This window comes from Argentina anserina, chromosome 5, assembly GCF_933775445.1.
Source record: "Argentina anserina chromosome 5, drPotAnse1.1, whole genome shotgun sequence".
Classification (NCBI taxonomy): Eukaryota; Viridiplantae; Streptophyta; class Magnoliopsida; order Rosales; family Rosaceae; genus Argentina; species Argentina anserina.
Window position 1 is genome coordinate 4,015,184 of NC_065876.1, and position 17,037 is coordinate 4,032,220.

Below are 17,037 nucleotides of genomic sequence, written 5' to 3' on the forward strand. Positions count from 1 at the left end.
AACTGTAGGTACGAACGGTCAAACCATGTCCAAAACGGACGAAATTTTTACGGGGTCCCTAAATATATATACCAATCACATATGCTGGTGTCGATCGATCATATTTCGAATTAGAGTTGACGATCACCTAAGTGTCAACTAATGTATCATAACCTTTATATTAGGTTTAAAATAAAACTATCGCATTATGAAGCGACTATATGAAGGAAACTTCTAGGGATCGATCGACACCAGCTGATGTAATCGGTATATATATTTAGTGACCCTATAAAAATTTCATCCAATTCAGACCTCATTTAACCGTCAGAATTTTTGGTAAATCGAAAACACCACTATTATGCCATAAGGGAGGACCTATTACAAATATGCGAACGCCGAAAGCCGTTTGCATATCTGAAATCACCTAATTTTTGTTATTTATCATGCGCGGTCGCACTAAAGAAATATATTTGGCAAATCCCCGGTCAATAGGGTTTCAATATGTGAAAACGCCTATTTTTTAGTGAACTGTAGGTACGAACGGTCAAACCATGTCCAAAACGGACGAAATTTTTACGGGGTCCCTAAATATATATACCAATCACATATGCTGGTGTCGATCGATCATATTTCGAATTAGAGTTGGCGATTTCCTAAGTGTCAACTAATGTATCATAACATTTATATTATGTTTAAAATAAAACTATCGCATTATGAAGGAAGCAAGACGACTAAATAATGCGCCTCTTATACATTAGGTCAATTAGGTTAGAAATTATGTGCGGCTGTGAGGCCGACCACACTATTTTTTTAATTAAAAAAATAATAATAATGTAAAATTATAAATATGACAAAATGATGTCGTTTTGTAACGTTGACCATTGACTTCGGGTTGTTCGGGTCGGTTCGGTTTCTAAGGGACTGAACCCAAAACCCAACCCAAATAGAATCGGTTCGGTTCGGTTTTTTTATTTTCGGTTCGGTTTGATTCGGTTTTCGGTTTGTTCGGATTCGGTTTGGGTTCGGGTCCGGTTTTTTTCGGTTTTCGGGTCAGTTTGTCCACCCCTAATTTGAACTTAGCAATAGAAAACAAATCATTTTACTGTATATTTTCTCTTCTTCATATTATCGAGCAGTCCGAGATGAGTTGTACACTACAAGACAAAGCCTTTTTTCAAACTAAAAAAAAACTTTTTTTCTCTATATTTTCTCTTTGGTCGAACCAAATTTTAACAAAGATCAGATTCTTCTATTCTCTCTTAGTCTATTTCAATTAAATTTCTTGTAAACTGCTGCATTTTTAGGAATTGTTGATTGACAAAATTTTATTTTCTTGTTTATTTGATTTTGTTTTATATATTTTTGGTTCATCAAATAAACAAAATTCATATGATTAAATAAATAAAAAAGCATGTCATTGATGCCAACATACATGGAAATATTTTATAAGTGAATATCCAAATCGCTGAACTCTAGAAAAATAAATTTCAATGTTGGGGGAATATAAGAGAATATACTCTAAATTTCAATGTACTTTTTATGCTATTTGAATTACTATGACTTGATTTGTACCCGTGCGATCACATGTTACCTTATCGCACAGATTATTGTGTAAAGATGAAAAAATTAGAGTTCATTTGTCGTTACATCTATTTTAATTAAAACATGGTATTTTAGTGTAATTGTGTTTAATAAAAAGAGTATTTTAGATAAATACTTTTCGGTGGTTTTTAGATGGTGTTGGCTTTATATAGTAGTATAGATAGATATGGAAATATTTATAAATTGTGTTAAATAACGGTAGTTTTTATTTTATTATTTTTAACTTTAATTTTATTACGTCCCCAGAGAAATAGAATTCTGAGTCCGCTACTGCCAATAAATAATCAAGGTGATAATGCAAGAGAGAAGAGACCTTAGTCACCTTACACTCTTACAGTCTCCGACCTCTACGTACGGCTCTCACAGAGATTTGAAGGATAACTGGATCGAGCATTAAACAGTACTAGCACAATTTCTAGGTCAGACTCGGCCTTTCAGCATAGACTTCTCTGTCGGAGAAATATCGAGAAATCTTTCTCCATATATTACGTACTGCCATGAAGGAAACAGCACCAGTCGACGATCATTTCGGAGAAGCTACTTCCGCCGGAGTAGCACCACCTCGGTATCACTCCGACACCGAGCTCGTCACAACCGAGATAATGTCCGGTGCCGGCTACACCAGTCCCCTCAGTCTCAGCGGCACTCTGAACAAAAGAACTGGCAGCAAGAGGACCAACAATGAAGAAGAAGACGTCGAGGTCATCGTCGACCTCCTTGACGACGACTCCCTCGCCATCCGCAGCATCAAGCCTCTGTCACGTGGCGGAGGCGAGGATGAGCACCACCGCAACACTGACGACTCGCTGACTCTGCTCGGCGGAGACAATAAGTCACCCCAGAAGAGCAACGACCACCAGTCGTTTGTTCGTACAACCTCCACACGGATCAAGGAGGAGTTTAAGAAGCTGGCGTCGTTCTCGAAGCAGCCACCGCAACGGCGTCGTTTCGACCGGATGCAGTCGGCGGCTGCTCCAGCTCTTCAAGGGCTCAAGTTCATTAGTAAAACGGACGGGAATGCGGAGTGGCCGGCAGTTGAGAAAAGGTTCGACAAGCTGACCGGCTCGACTAACGGGATGCTGCCACGGGCAGCGTTCGGAGAGTGCATCGGGATGAACAAAGACTGCAAGGAGTTCGCCGGAAAACTGTTCGACGCTTTGGCCAGAAAACATGGCATCAAAGGCGACTCGATCAACAAGGAGGAGTTGAAGGAGATGTGGGGACAGGTTTCTGAGCAAGGGTTCAATTCCAGGCTTCAAATCTTCTTTGACATGTAATTAACTATGCTAATTTTTCTAAGTTAAGTACTTAAATAATTAGCTTGGTTTATACGTTAAGTAATTGATCATTTGCAATCTGGTTTTGATTGTTCAGGGTTGATAAGGATGGAGATGGAAGAATTAGCGTAGAAGAAGTCAAGGAGGTATGTTATATGATCTAAGCATGGCATATATCTAGCTATACCATGTGGTTTTCGTCAGAAATATTAGTTTTCAAATGATCGATGGAATTGTATGATTAATGTTTTTTGAGATAATGCAGATTATTAGCTTCAGTGCTTCTGCCAACAAACTATCAAACATTCAGAACCAAGCGGAGGAATATGCAGCATTGATCATGGAAGAGTTGGATCCAGACAATCTTGGATACATCATGGTAATATAGTTGTACATACTAAAATGAAAATTAATTTCTACGTATGTTGTCTTCAAATTAATAGAAGTCTAAAACGACGTAGTTTTGAGCAGATAGACAGCTTGGAGACACTCCTACTGTATGGGCCGCAGGAGACGGTGGCGCGTGGGAAAGAGAGCCGGAACTTGAGCAAAATGCTGAGCCAGAAGCTGAAGCCGGTAAGGGAGGACAATCATTTGAGGAGGTGGTGTAGAAGCACCAACTACTTTCTTCAAGACAATTGGCAGAGAGTTTGGGTAATGGCATTGTGGATTGGGATCATGGCTGGTCTATTTGCCTACAAGTATGTGCAGTACAAAAATAGGGCCGCATATCAAGTAATGGGGCATTGTGTGTCCATGGCCAAAGGTGCCGCAGAGACACTCAAGTTCAACATGGCTCTTATTCTACTTCCAGTGTGCCGAAACACTATCACTCTTCTGAGGAACAAGACCAAATTGGGTGTTGCCGTTCCTTTTGATGATAACCTCAATTTCCATAAGGCAAGCAGTCCATCACTGGCATTGAACAACTGATGCGTTATAGTAGCATTGCTCGTTATTGTTTTTTACGTACATGTTAACAAAAAATTTGATCTTATTCAACTTTCTTTTGGTGAAACTAGGTGATAGCTATTGGAATTTCAATAGGAGTTGGCATACACTCAATTTACCATTTGGCCTGTGATTTTCCCCGTCTCATTGAAGCAGACAGTGACAAGTATGCTCCGATGAAGCGATTTTTCGGGGAACAACCTTCAAACTATTGGTTTTTTGTGAAATCAGTGGAAGGAGTAACTGGCATTGTAATGGTCGCGTTGATGACAATAGCCTTCACACTAGCAGCACCGTGTTTTAGAAGAGGTAAGCTCAAGAACCTGCCCCAGCCACTCAAGAGGCTCACTGGATTCAATGCCTTTTGGTACTCTCATCATCTCTTCGTCATTGTCTATACCTTGCTCATTGTCCATGGAGAATACCTATACCTCACCAAGGAATGGTACAAGAGAACGGTAAGAAGTTCTTCATCCATCTAAAATTACGGTAGATAGTATTGCATATTTGTAAAAAAAAAAAAAAACTTTTCTCAAACATGTTAGTGCCGTATTGACAGACTTGGATGTACTTGGCTGTTCCACTTGTTCTTTACGGTGGTGAAAGATTGGTCCGGACATTAAGGTCTAGCATCAAGCCGGTTAAGATAGTAAAGGTAAAGAAGACAACACTAGCCTATTTCATACTTCTTGATTTTACATTTTTACTAAATTAAATGTATATTAACATACAAAAACCAAATGAAATGTATCTAATTAATAACGAATGCTTCTGTTTAATAATGTTGAAAAGGTGGCTCTATATCCTGGAAATGTGTTGGCACTTCATATGTCAAAGCCTCAAGGCTTCAAATACCATAGTGGGCAATACATGTTTGTTAATTGTGCCGCTGTCTCCCCATTTGAATGGTAAGCACGTCTATGAAACACATATAATTAACATGTAATGCAATCGTATTCTCATCTATCGTATCTTAAAACAAGGTCAAGCATCGTACTTTTCATTTCGGTGCTTAAATATTTTTCTTTTGCTAAATATAAATTTGGTTAATTTCTAAATAGGCACCCATTTTCCATCACCTCGGCCCCGGGAGATGACGACCTCAGTGTTCATATCCGGACTGCAGGAGACTGGACTCGACAACTGAAAACAATTTTTTCACAGGTGGGTCTTGGAGTAGTTACTAGATATTTAGTTTGGTTTAGCCTTTAGATTATTACGAAATTTAGCCTAACAGAAACAAAAATTATAGTATTGTTTAGTTTAGCAAGATTTTGCTTACAGTAAGGAACAAATTTGGGTATGATTCTTCAACCACTCCTCTATTAAACATCTGTCTTAAAAGCATAATCTAGCATTATCAATAATAGCCAAGTTATATAGAACCAATGTAATTGGAACAGAGAGATCAATGACACTGTTTTGGTACAGATTACAGAAATCTTATCCATTTGTTGTCGCTTATATCAGTTATATGTATAATAACTTTTGTTGTTGACAAACAAATTATGGATATGTATAACTTGATTTAGTAGTAGATTAAGACAATTAGTTTAATTAGAACCCACTTGATCGAGTGCTTAATAGTTGGACCTTAACTAATCTTCTTCTATTAAACATTCCTCTTCTTCTTCTTTTTTAGGTATGCCAACCACCTCCTTCTGGGAAGAGTGGACTGCTCAGAGCCGACTGTATGCAAGGCGATAACTTAAAGTAAGTCGATTTTACTAAGTGAAAGAGCTTTACCCTTTACTTTTCATCCCACACCCGAAAAATGTAATTTTTAGTTTACATTAATTTTATATAAACTTATGAAGCATAGAAAAGGAAATTTCTTTACTTATATGTGATCTTGACCGGCGACATAATATGAGCGTGTAGAGTAAAAGAATGGGACTGATTAAAGAGAAACCTAACAAAGACATAAAGTAATTGCTCTAAATTAGTGTTGATTAGCACAAAAATGTGATTTGTCTGAAGTTCATTACCTGAAAATTATAACTAAAAGAATTAAAGTATATGCACTACTTATTTGTTGGTTGATTGTATGTTTTGCTTTGTAGATGCTAGACACTTAGGCAGACTTGTAAACATTATACATCCTATGGAGATTTTGACGGACAACGTAGAAAATGATTATCATTTTTTCTAAAGTAGAAGATGACTTTCTACAATTGTTTATTTGAGGAAGTTGTTTTGTGTCTATAATGGGTCTTATTTTTCTCCAATGTTGATGGGGAATATCAATAATTGGTTTGATGACTAATAATCCATTTATTATGGTAAACAGCTTTCCTAGAGTGCTAATTGATGGACCCTATGGAGCACCAGCTCAGGACTACAAGAAATACGAAGTGGTGTTGCTTGTAGGGTTGGGAATAGGAGCAACCCCAATGATAAGCATCCTCAAGGACATAGTGAACAACATCAAAGCCATAGATGAGGAATCGGTGAACTCCGTAGAAAACGGCACATCCGGTTCTGGTGGCCAAACGAGCCCCCACAGCAACTTCAAGACCAAGAGAGCCTACTTCTACTGGGTGACCCGAGAGCAAGGTTCGTTCGACTGGTTCAAAGGAGCCATGAACGAGGTGGCGGAGCTGGACCATAACAGAGTGATAGAGTTTCACAACTATTGCACTAGTGTTTATGAGGAAGGTGATGCACGTTCGGCTCTCATTGCTATGCTTCAGTCACTAAATCATGCCAAGAATGGGGTTGATATCGTGTCAGGTACTCGGGTGAAGTCACATTTTGCTAAGCCTAACTGGCGTGAGGTCTACAAGCGCATTGCGCTGGATCATACCAATGCCAAAGTTGGTGAGTCCTCTCCCTATACTAAACATATTCTACTCTTTTCCACTACCCTAATCACCAAATCTGTTCGTTTTGCATTCTCTATATGAAAAATCTCTTTCAGAAAAATCAACATTAGAAAATAATATGGGCCGCTTAGTTGACCATGTCTAGCATAATCATAATATCTGTGTCACACATTGATGGTAAACTATCCCTCAATAAGAACATATGATTACATATTACACATATTTTGGTTCAATTAATAGTCAGCACTCACTACTCAGTAGTATATTCCTAATTCTGTTGCATTTTACTTAACAAAGACTATAGTCGCTGCTTCTACATTATAAGTTTATAACAAGTGGTGGTGGTCCTTTGGCTCCTGCTGCTAAAGATAGATGATAACACTTTAAACAACTATATGTTTTATATCTAATCATTCACTTATGTTTACAGGGGTGTTCTACTGCGGGCCACCTACACTAACTGAAGAACTACGACAGCTAGCTCTGGATTTTAACCACAAAACCTCCACCAGATTTGAATTTCATAAGGAAAATTTCTGATATGAACACAAACGCCAGGACCAGAATTAAAGAGAACAACAAAGTCTTTCAGACTCCCACCTTCGCTTTCTCATGTCATATATTTTACACAGAAAGCTAGAGATTCTTGCTGCTGCTTTATGTAAATTATATATATATATATATATATATATATATATATATATATATATATGCATCAGTCGATCCCTTTATCTCATCTTCCCAACTTTAATTTTATGAATGGAAAAAGATTAACACATATGCAAAGCAGGCAAAGGGAAATGCTAAGATGGTAGTTATGACAGTAACTAAAGCCTTGTGGTCCTCATGTATCATGCCTATCTGATGTAGCCTATATTAAGTTTGTCATAATAGAGTAACAAGCTGAGAGAGACATGCGGAGTTGTGCGATGCATGTTGAAGAATGAGTAAAATTTCTAGATAGAAGATGTGCATGTATTTCAGTTTTATGTAATATCGACATATGGAATTGTGTATGACAACATATCTAAAGAACCTAATAGAACCACTGATATGTATTATTTCGGGACAAGATCATAACATGAGGAAGCAATGATTGAACTACTCATTACATTCAGACATCTGCTGTAACTAAACATTTGACATTATATACTCTCATATGGAGTTGAAGTTTTAAGTCCCTAAAGTTAATCCTGATGAGAACTAAGAAGAAACAAGGTTTCCATTCCCAGATCAGGTACTATATTGCTATACACTGGGAAGCATTCTTTTTTACTTAAATTTTCTTTTTAGCCTTTGGAAGTTTGGATTTATTAGTTGGCTACCAGTCTTAGTATGTTGGTCTAGGGCACAATTAGGCTTGGAAGGGAGTAACAGCTTCTTTACCTGAACACTTGAATTCATCACACCTTTGCTTGTTAGATTCGGTGAAAGTGGTTCTCTTCTGAACTGTCTTGGAACCTCAAGTCTCTCTAAAATCCTTGAGGTCTTTGCATCAAGTTGGCGAGTACCATCTGGTGAAGGAACTGACTGATCTGGCTTAGGTTTGGAAGTGCAAACTGGAGAATGTAACTTGGAGACATCATTGACAACCAGCTGCTCCCACTCTTCAGTAATGCAAGCCGATGTTTTGTCTTCTTCAGCTGTCAGATCCACCAAATTTGAGGTTTCCTCTCGGATGTCAATATCTATCGTTGGAACTGACTGGCCTATGATATCTGAAAATTTCAGTTGGGTTGCTTTTGGTTCATAGATTTCATGATTTTCCTCTTCCATAATAGGGGATAGTGACCTGGAATATTCACATTAAAATACTGGTATGTCGATACATGACTTGATTAGGGAATATAGAAATGTTTCTATTGACATCAAAGAGGAAAAATATTCTTGAAAGAATAGCATTTTGATCATGCTGAAGGTAAAGGAGTAAAAGGACACACAATGAGTGCTATATCATGGCATAGTAAGAGAATAGATAAACTTCAGCAGAAGAGAAAAATCTCTTTAGCCAACTTTATAGTTCTTGGAGCTCTTCTCCAAATAGATCAATCAGGTATTGAAGCTCAAGTGAGCATTCTTCCTATTTATTTATTTATTTTTTAAGTTTTTCAGGGCTGAAAACATGAAACACTGAATAACTTATTGGTTCTCATTTCTTAAGTTTCACTAGTCTCTATGTTTCTGTTCCTTCACACTCATCCGTGCTTTATCTGGATTATGAGAATAATTACCCAAGAAGTAAGCTCTCCTTCACAAGCAAGTTTAATTTCTGATGGAAGCCCCTCTCATGCAGCATCGGATTATAGCCTCTTATATCAATCTGCAAGAAAGTCAGAATATGAAAGGCCCAGTCACTCCATCATTAAACAAGGTCTCATCTAACTACTTAAAATCATTTTTCAATAAATACTTAGTTTGTAAATGTTTCCTGATAGAAAAGTCACTCGTGTAAATCTTTAAGAATCTGAAACAGTATAATATGAGGACAATCTAACTATGTACCAAGATATATATGATATTAATCAACAGAAAAACAAGCCATTTACATTATCATAAATCAAACTTCACCCTTTATAACATGCAGCTCTATCTGTCCCAGATCTAATTGGCAAACCTGGACAAGCTTGTCAAACAACTATGAAAAGACATATCATTCAACAGGTGCATACCCTTGACAAACAGTCTTTAACAGAATTCTCAAATTCCTTTCTTACTGAGGAAACATTTAACTCAGGTATGTGCAGAAGTTCCTCTGATCCTGCAATGCGCTGCAAATATTATTATAATAATTAGCCTGGATACAACAAACTTGAAATGGAAATAAATCATACGTCAAGACATATCAAAGTTGCTGGTTCACAAGCATGTGGAAATAAAATGAGATCAAGATCGAAGTAAAGGAACAAGCAACACAAACACATGAAGATAACTTTTGTTGATAAACATATGAAATAGCAATTAAGGTTTAGCCGAGAAGCATTGGCCCGTTGTCTGAAGGTTGGAGGATATAATAGCATTGCAAAGTGGCCTCGCTCATAGTTTCCATATTACAGTTTGAAGAACACACCAAACCCTGGTCCATTGAATGTAGAGCACTGCAAATCCCTCGGAAAACTGCAACATGAGTAGCCTGATTAGGAAAAGGAATAAACAGGGAATTCATAAAGTAGCTGACATATTAATCCAGTTCAGCCGATCAAGACTAAACAAAGCTTAGTGACTGCATGTAAGGCCTCTAATTAGACATACAACTCTCTATTTTTGATTGTCCTTGATTAATGTGTCAGTAACTCATAGTTTATATGCACCCCAAACCAGAAAACAAGAGGTAAAGCCTCCAACATACGCTCAGTATTCACATCTGACTGATCGATCTCATCTGAAGCAGTTTCCATTTCCTGGAAACTTGATGGAATGACAACATATGAAGCTCCCATTATAACACCTGTGAGAAAATGCCACAAAAAGGGGTAGGTAACTGTCAATATTGACATCAAATACAAAAGTTTTATATTGCCAATAAGGTGCTCTAATCCTATCAGCCTAATCCTCTAATGTAAATCTATCTTCTTGATCCGTTGTCCAAAAAATGAATGTACTGCTGGATCGTATGGAAGTTATCATGATTAGATGTGCAGCTCAATAAGCATTATAAGCCTTGCGATTTGCACCACAACGTCCAATGGAACTAACAAATTTAGGATTGAAAGATTATCATTACCTTCACTTAGGGACCCCAAGTTAGTCCTTTCAATGACACTAAAGTCAATCGGTGAAGAAGCACGCTTGAGCTTAACAGGGCTCTGGAATGAGGGTAGAAACAGGATTGTTCTTTCTCCAACTTTCACAGAATTTCCTATGACATCAGATTTTCCAATATTAAGCCCTGTGACCAGACAACAAGATTCCTCCATTTTAACTAAAACAGCATCTTCCAGAGAACTGCCATGACATCTGCATGTCTACAAGCAGTAAACCTAAATTCAAAATCCTTGGGATGTGAAAACCAAATACAGTATAGCTTATTGCACCAAGATAATGGTTCAACATTGACAGATAATGTTCTTGAAGTGACAAAACAATAGTTCACACATTATTAACCTGATAGAAATAATAAATGTAAGCTCGTCTAAATCAATCACCGTGGCTGTTTGTCAGGAGACTTAAAAGATGGGACATTACAATGGTTGTGAGAGCATATCGAAGCCTTGACTCAAAGGGTGATGTTGTAAATCTCTAAGACATTATTAAGTCTAAATACCACACCATAAGATTTAGTAAAGTGATAAATCCATGATCACAAAGTCACTATGGTATGTATAGTTTAGGCAATATGAATGATTCATAGGTAGCACACTATGAAATTGACAGTTAACATTTCATATGATATACCTGACAGGGATATAAACCATCACTCCATCAGCAATATGGTTGACAGATAAGTACAAGTTGCAAGATATCTGGTTCACAGAGCCCACAAGATTCTGCTTGAAGTGAAAACGGGCTTGCATAGGTTCCTCAATGTCTTCCTTTAGATCCTGCAACCATCGATTCACCAGGCCATGCAATACTCTGGGATCTGCAAACTTATTGACTCAGATTCAAATGCTCGATTTTGCATTGAAGTAAGGAACTTAAACCATTGAAGCCATAAAACAACCCAAGTCCTCCTCAAAAGAGTTGAGGAATCTGATGCGATCTGTTTAAGCTAACAGACTACATTACGTTTCGAAATGTCCTACATTCTACTGTCCTTCAAAAACATGAAGGGAGTGGTTAACCTGGGAGACATGTTTGAAATGAGCAATTATCAAGCTCAGAGATGCAAGTTACAAAACTCTTGATAGTCTCTTTCACATTGCTGAGATGGCTTGATTTCTGCTCAAATAACAGAAACTCAACAGAAACACATTTATCCGCGGCAGCCTGCAATAAAGAGAAGCCAACATAAATCCCTGACTATCAAGCAGCAATGCGGCATAAGCAAACACGACAGGCGACACAAAACATCCAAAATTGAGTAACAAAAAGGCGCACCATGAGAGTCTTTTGCATGACAAAGTCCACATCTCGAGGCAAGCAGGAGGTGATCACAATCACTTTCCTCATGATATCTCTACCTCCCCAGTGGTACAATACTTCATCATTGACAACACTCGATAGCTTCACATCTGCAATGAAGCGTAAATATCAACAATCACAGTTAAACAAAATGAGTATATAGATGAATCAGAGGCCAGGGACAAAATGAGAGCACCGGAATCGTCGAGCTGAGGCTGGAATGCATTCTCCGGCAAGGCGTTCACGGCGTGGTGGAAGTCTCGTAGGCTGAAGCTGCCGCTTGAACTAGGCGTGTACGCGATCTTCAGCTGCAAGAAAACGACACGTCACTTTCAAACTCTCGGAGACAATTCATCAAACACCTTCTGTGCATCATTTGCAAACCTGATCGGAAGAGGTGATCGGATTTTTGAAGACGAAGCACAGGCCTATCCGGTCCCGGAGCGACTCTGATCTGCGCCAAGGCGGCGACGGCGAAACCGCGTAGAGGTTAGCGAGCTGCAGCAGCGACTGCGGCGAAAAATTGAGCGGCCAAACGAGCACGGATCGTGATTAAGTTTCGATTTAAGAAGAAATAGAAGAACGAATTGTATGATTGAGTTTCAAAATTCAGAGTTGGATTGAATCGCTTGTTTACCTGCTTCAAGTCTCTGAGAAATGGAGGCGGCAAGCTCCGGAGATCGAGAACGAAGCAGAGCTCTAACATTTCTTCTTGATCGCTCTGGAAAAAGCTAACACTAGCGATGAGTTGTTGCTCTTCTTCTCAATTTGAGCTGTAGAATCTAAGAGGCGGAAGAGCTCACTGGTTTGGCGCTAAAAGATATATAAGAAGTTCGCTGAATTGGAAAATTTGTGGACTCGGTTAAACGCATGTCGTTTAATTTTTCCTTTCTTGCTTTTGAAAAGTAATTGCAGTTCTTCAGAATAATGTAGTAGAGGTGATAAATTAGTAACCATGAAACTCATTTCATCTCATTGGGTCATTGGACAATGTGTTTATAATCTATGAAGTTGTTTGGATCGATAATCAAATTTGATTAGCTGTCCAAATAGATACGTGATTATTATTTATTTATCAATCTTTATTATAATTTTCGTCTCTATAACACTTTTCAATCTTAAGGAGTGTTTTTTCTTCATATAATTTTAAATTTTGAATAATTTACAATAGCAGATTGTAATGCACACAGATTGTAATTTACATTAAAACAGACATTATGATATCATCAACTACTGGTAATATTGTAATGCACACAGATCTAGTTATCTTCATCAGATAAATCTGAATGACTGCCTGTCAAAAACTTGAAAATTCACTTGGAGTGGCATTTCTAAGGTGACCAGTGACGGTGCCCTTTGTAAGCTTCTTTATCAGATCCGGCTTGGGCTCAAACATGGCATCAGAAATGCTCACCACCCCTGGATTCTGGCTATTAAACACTGATAAACCAGTGGCAATGTCATAACCAGCATTCAAACAAAAGTGAAGCAGACCCCTGGGAAACACAAACACATCTCCTTCCTTGAGAATCGTCTGGAATGGCTGGTTTAGTGTGTCGATGAACCCTGCTAGCACAATGCCTTTGCTGACAAAGAACATTTCAGAAGCTCTTGGGTGGGAGTGAAGCCTCACCAGACCATCAACTCTCAAGTCAGTTCTTGCAATTGAGAGGCCAAGTGTGTTTAGGCCTGGAAACTCAGCGGCAGTGAGAAGGTTCACCGCAGAGCCAAAGAAGTTGTCTGTGTCCCCCGGTTGGATCAGTTTAGAAGTCTTGAAATCTGGGGCGCTGATGTTGTTTGGATTCTTGCAAGGGAAGCCATTGATGAAGAAGGTTTGTTTTTCTAGCGAGGATGTCGGGCATGTATCCTGGAGATTATCGGAATCTGCTAAGGAGATTATAGTGCAGAAACAGAAGATCACAGATACACACACAATGTAGCAAGCAAAACATGAACTAGTCATCTTGGCTGCTCTTGCTTGTTCAAGTAGTATTCAAGATGTATGTTTCATTGTATAAATAGGTTATGTCTTTGTGGTTGGAAGAAATGGAAGTAATTTTTTAAGCTTAGAGTTCACTACTGGGTCCAACATAGATTATAGTATAACAAGTTCCTTGCTTAGAAGACATATCAGCTCGATTTGCCTCACTGGGTGTTGAAATGCCTGGTGTTTGGATTTAGCTTTTCAGCTCACAGGTCTCCATATACTACTATTATTGCCATTACAGTAAAGAAAATAGCTACCACTATGTCTCTACTGCAGCCAATATCCTAACCTAGACAAAGAGACTTTTGCTTTACTCATATTACAACTCAGAGAAGCAATATCCCTATCGACACTGATAAGTGTTTCAGAAAGTGACATCTGAATTCTAAAATATGCGATTATATTAGCTTGATACGTATAAGTTGATGGAACAGCGATCCAAGATCCTTGTCAACTATCATAGTAACAAATCCGTACGGAGGCAATTGAATAAAATTTTATCAATAGTCATCTAAGCATGTAGTTTCAAGTGTTATAGTTATCCCAACAGGTTAGGAAACATAAGCAAATTGCAAACATCAGGCAGTCTCTTATTTTAGTAGTAATGAAATGGATGAGGATGAGGATGTTAAATTGTAATCCCCCAGAGAAACCTTACAGATGAGCCACATGAAACACTAGGAGAATGAAAGAATGAGAAGAAGTAATAAAGAAGGTGCCTTATCTTTTTAAGGCTACTCCTGGTCCGTTCCATTTCAACTTGGCTGCTATGAGTTCTTCTTCCACAGCTGTAGACAACTTTTGCTTCGGTTATTACTTGTTAGGATTGTTCAACACATCCTTCAAGAACTTTATCAAGGAACAGAGGCCCCCCAGAAAGTTATGGTCAATGATGCCCTTGCCTTCCACGACATGTGCAAAATCAACAAGTTTGATTTGAGGATTTGGATTCTCCCCTTTCAGTATTGATTCCTTATCATACACCATCATAATTGAGCAAGAATAGAAATGATAAATGGTCTGATCCTCAAACCATGACTTCAGTTTCAACAATTGTGACACTATTCCATCAGGGCCACCATAGACAGTTGACGCATGAACACAATCCGGTTCGTTATCTGAATCTGAAGGCGAATTAGAAGAAACAAACTTCCTCAAAGCTGATCGAACATCATCATGAGTAAAGGCATTAACAAGCTTTCGATCCGGCTTCCAATATCCAGTTTCTTTGTTTCCATAGAACTGAAGTCCACATATTCTAAATCCCAGTGTAAGGCTTGTGCCATCTCTGTCTTTCTTAAGGCACTTAGTAATGTACTGTTCAGAAGCTTCAGGGTACCATGTGCTCGCACCCATTTTGATGTCTAGTATAGACGGATTGGTTCGGCTTGAGACAATATCTTCCAAGACAAGGTGAGGATGCGTGCCAGAACCATCAGATGCCTCCAAATCCCGGGTGCCATGAAAGATAGGGAAAAACTTGCGGATTTTGTCTGGAATCCTAGTTTCAGATGAAAATTCTGTATAGAATGCCACTTCTTTGGCCCCACGTTCATCACTTTGAAGAGGCTTGTAAAAGTTCCCTGCATCATCAACAAGAGGGCCAAGAGCTCCAGCACCGGCCATGTGGCCAGCAACTTGATGATCCGGAGCCTTAAACATTGTCTGGAATACAAAGAGAATTATCAGGTTTAGTCACACAGAATAGATAGTTCTCTGTGTTTTTCCTGCAGGCATCATACAATTTAAGATATGAATATTTCGTGAAGAAAGGCTATAGGTCCCCTATACAATCCAAGAATTGATTATTGGGAATTTACAAAAAACTAGAGAGAACAAGCATGAGTCATCCTCTTTTCAAGAAGTGAAAATGAGAAAAGTCCTCAAAACCTTTTGAAAAGGACCTTTCACAAACAATTGTTGACAACAATGGAGTCAATTAGTAGCTTCAGCTTTTAAACCAGTTCAAAGGACCTCAATATATTTATAAAACAATCTAAACTGAGTTTTCCACCTAGCACATTAAATTCAAAGATAAACAACAGTCCATCTTAAAGTATGTCATCAGCAAGTTGATGTATGAACCACATGTACAATTGCGCAAAACTAAGCAGATACGATAACTGGAGTTTTTAATTCCATCCATAGACAACTGGGTAAGACTATGAACAAGTTAACGTTAAGTTTCTCATGACAAAGGCATGGAAGGCTGATGTGCAAATCTCTAAAACAGAAATTACATCGAAATTCCCAAAAGTTTACCACAGAGACAAATTTCATATTAAAATCGAAAGAGAAACTCAGAGAAATGGGATCTAATAAACTAACAATGGGCAAGGCAAAAGGGCAGATTTGAACCACATTACAATACAACCACATACTTCATCGAAAGTAATCGCATATATATTAGAAAATCCAACTTCATCGCGTATAAAATCGCCCCCAATGTTATCAGATCTACTATTCATTCATGGCATGCAAAGCGAAAACCTAAATTACTCGGAGAAATTGCGACGGAAAAGCGGCGAATCAGAAAGAGAGCCATGGACGACGTACCTGGAAATTTTGGAGATCAGTGAAAGCAAAACCCTCTCTTCGAGCGCGGAGAAGCTACCAGTGGAGGAGGCGAGGCTTTTATTAGTTTTGAATTGCAGTAAATTACGCATTTATTGCCACGTCACGTAGCGCATCAAATTTCTGGAAAAAGGCTGTAGAACGAGATTATATTTTTGTTAAAAAGGGGTATCACGGAGAATAATATCACGAAAATGATACTTTTTCACCAGTGTCCAAATCTTCCAAAAGGAGCAGTGATCTGAATTCTAGTATTATTTAGATTCCCATAACCAGTTGACTTTGATAAAGATTGATGAAAGAGTTGGCAAGTGAATTTGTAAAGAATGATGAAAGAGTCTGTGACATAAAAAGCAAGAGCATCTCTAACCAATTAGCTATTTGGTTTTGAAAAATTCAAAAGATATATGACAAGGCAAGCATGTTCATATTTTGGGTAATCTCATCTCCAATGGAAATATTTAATTTGAATGTTAAAATAATAATCTCATCTCTAACCAACGGTTGTATCAGTTTCTTCGGGTCTCCAAGTTTTTACAAATAAGAAAAGGCAAACTGTGATCTTCTTAAACTCAATTAATTTAAGATAATTAGATAAAATGATAAATTAAAACAATAGATAGAAATTGAGACAAGATCACATACAAATTGACCAGTAAATTCCCCCCTGAAATCAAACTTTAGTATATTTACTCAACTAGTTCTAGTCTTAAATTAAAATATTCCACACAAACTCGTCTCGTAACCACCTATAAACCCAGAAAATAAGCTATATGAATCT

At 38.1% G+C, this 17,037-nt stretch overlaps 4 protein-coding genes across 4 annotated transcripts; 1 reads left to right on the forward strand and 3 right to left on the reverse strand.

Annotated features, from left to right (window-relative positions):
- Positions 1-1,939: 1,939 nt before the first annotated feature.
- LOC126796450 (respiratory burst oxidase homolog protein C) lies at positions 1,940-7,695 on the forward strand. Its single transcript, XM_050523274.1, has 11 exons — positions 1,940-2,854; positions 2,956-3,004; positions 3,124-3,237; positions 3,330-3,758; positions 3,881-4,267; positions 4,369-4,464; positions 4,602-4,717; positions 4,871-4,973; positions 5,452-5,522; positions 6,100-6,629; positions 7,065-7,695. The coding sequence occupies exons 1-11, from the start codon at positions 2,079-2,081 to the stop codon at positions 7,172-7,174; spliced, it is 2,781 nt and encodes a 926-aa protein (XP_050379231.1). The 5' UTR covers positions 1,940-2,078; the 3' UTR covers positions 7,175-7,695.
- Positions 7,672-12,513, reverse strand: LOC126794189 (uncharacterized). Its single transcript, XM_050520847.1, has 12 exons — positions 12,333-12,513; positions 12,080-12,205; positions 11,892-12,003; positions 11,672-11,805; positions 11,416-11,560; positions 11,027-11,213; positions 10,356-10,588; positions 9,981-10,079; positions 9,605-9,748; positions 9,304-9,392; positions 8,866-8,954; positions 7,672-8,426 (listed from the first exon to the last, which is right to left on the reverse strand). Exons 1-12 carry the CDS (start codon positions 12,399-12,401, stop codon positions 7,907-7,909), a joined length of 1,947 nt encoding a protein of 648 aa, XP_050376804.1. The 5' UTR covers positions 12,402-12,513; the 3' UTR covers positions 7,672-7,906.
- A 345-nt stretch (positions 12,514-12,858) lies between these two features.
- LOC126794112 (germin-like protein subfamily 3 member 4) lies at positions 12,859-14,055 on the reverse strand. Its single transcript, XM_050520763.1, has one exon. The coding sequence runs from the start codon at positions 13,656-13,658 to the stop codon at positions 12,993-12,995; it is 666 nt and encodes a 221-aa protein (XP_050376720.1). The 5' UTR covers positions 13,659-14,055; the 3' UTR covers positions 12,859-12,992.
- An 82-nt stretch (positions 14,056-14,137) lies between these two features.
- Positions 14,138-16,346, reverse strand: LOC126794111 (inositol polyphosphate multikinase beta-like). The gene is made up of 2 exons (XM_050520762.1): positions 16,239-16,346; positions 14,138-15,347 (listed from the first exon to the last, which is right to left on the reverse strand). The coding sequence occupies exon 2, from the start codon at positions 15,342-15,344 to the stop codon at positions 14,496-14,498; it is 849 nt and encodes a 282-aa protein (XP_050376719.1). The 5' UTR covers positions 15,345-15,347; positions 16,239-16,346; the 3' UTR covers positions 14,138-14,495.
- Positions 16,347-17,037: the final 691 nt, after the last annotated feature.

Coding starts and splice junctions, on each gene's coding strand:
- LOC126794189 (XM_050520847.1), bottom strand. CDS start 12,401: ATGTTAGAGCTCTGCTTCGTTCTCGATCTCCGGAGCTTGCCGCCTCCA. Junction 10,589..11,026: donor ATGGTTTATATCCCTGTCAG/GTATATCATATG, acceptor GTAGACATGCAG/ATGTCATGGCAGTTCTCTGG. Junction 8,427..8,865: donor AAGGAGAGCTTACTTCTTGG/GTAATTATTCTC, acceptor TGAATATTCCAG/GTCACTATCCCCTATTATGG.
- LOC126796450 (XM_050523274.1), top strand. CDS start 2,079: ATGAAGGAAACAGCACCAGTCGACGATCATTTCGGAGAAGCTACTTCC. Junction 4,465..4,601: donor AGCCGGTTAAGATAGTAAAG/GTAAAGAAGACA, acceptor AATGTTGAAAAG/GTGGCTCTATATCCTGGAAA. Junction 4,718..4,870: donor GCTGTCTCCCCATTTGAATG/GTAAGCACGTCT, acceptor ATTTCTAAATAG/GCACCCATTTTCCATCACCT.
- LOC126794112 (XM_050520763.1), bottom strand. CDS start 13,658: ATGACTAGTTCATGTTTTGCTTGCTACATTGTGTGTGTATCTGTGATC.
- LOC126794111 (XM_050520762.1), bottom strand. CDS start 15,344: ATGTTTAAGGCTCCGGATCATCAAGTTGCTGGCCACATGGCCGGTGCT.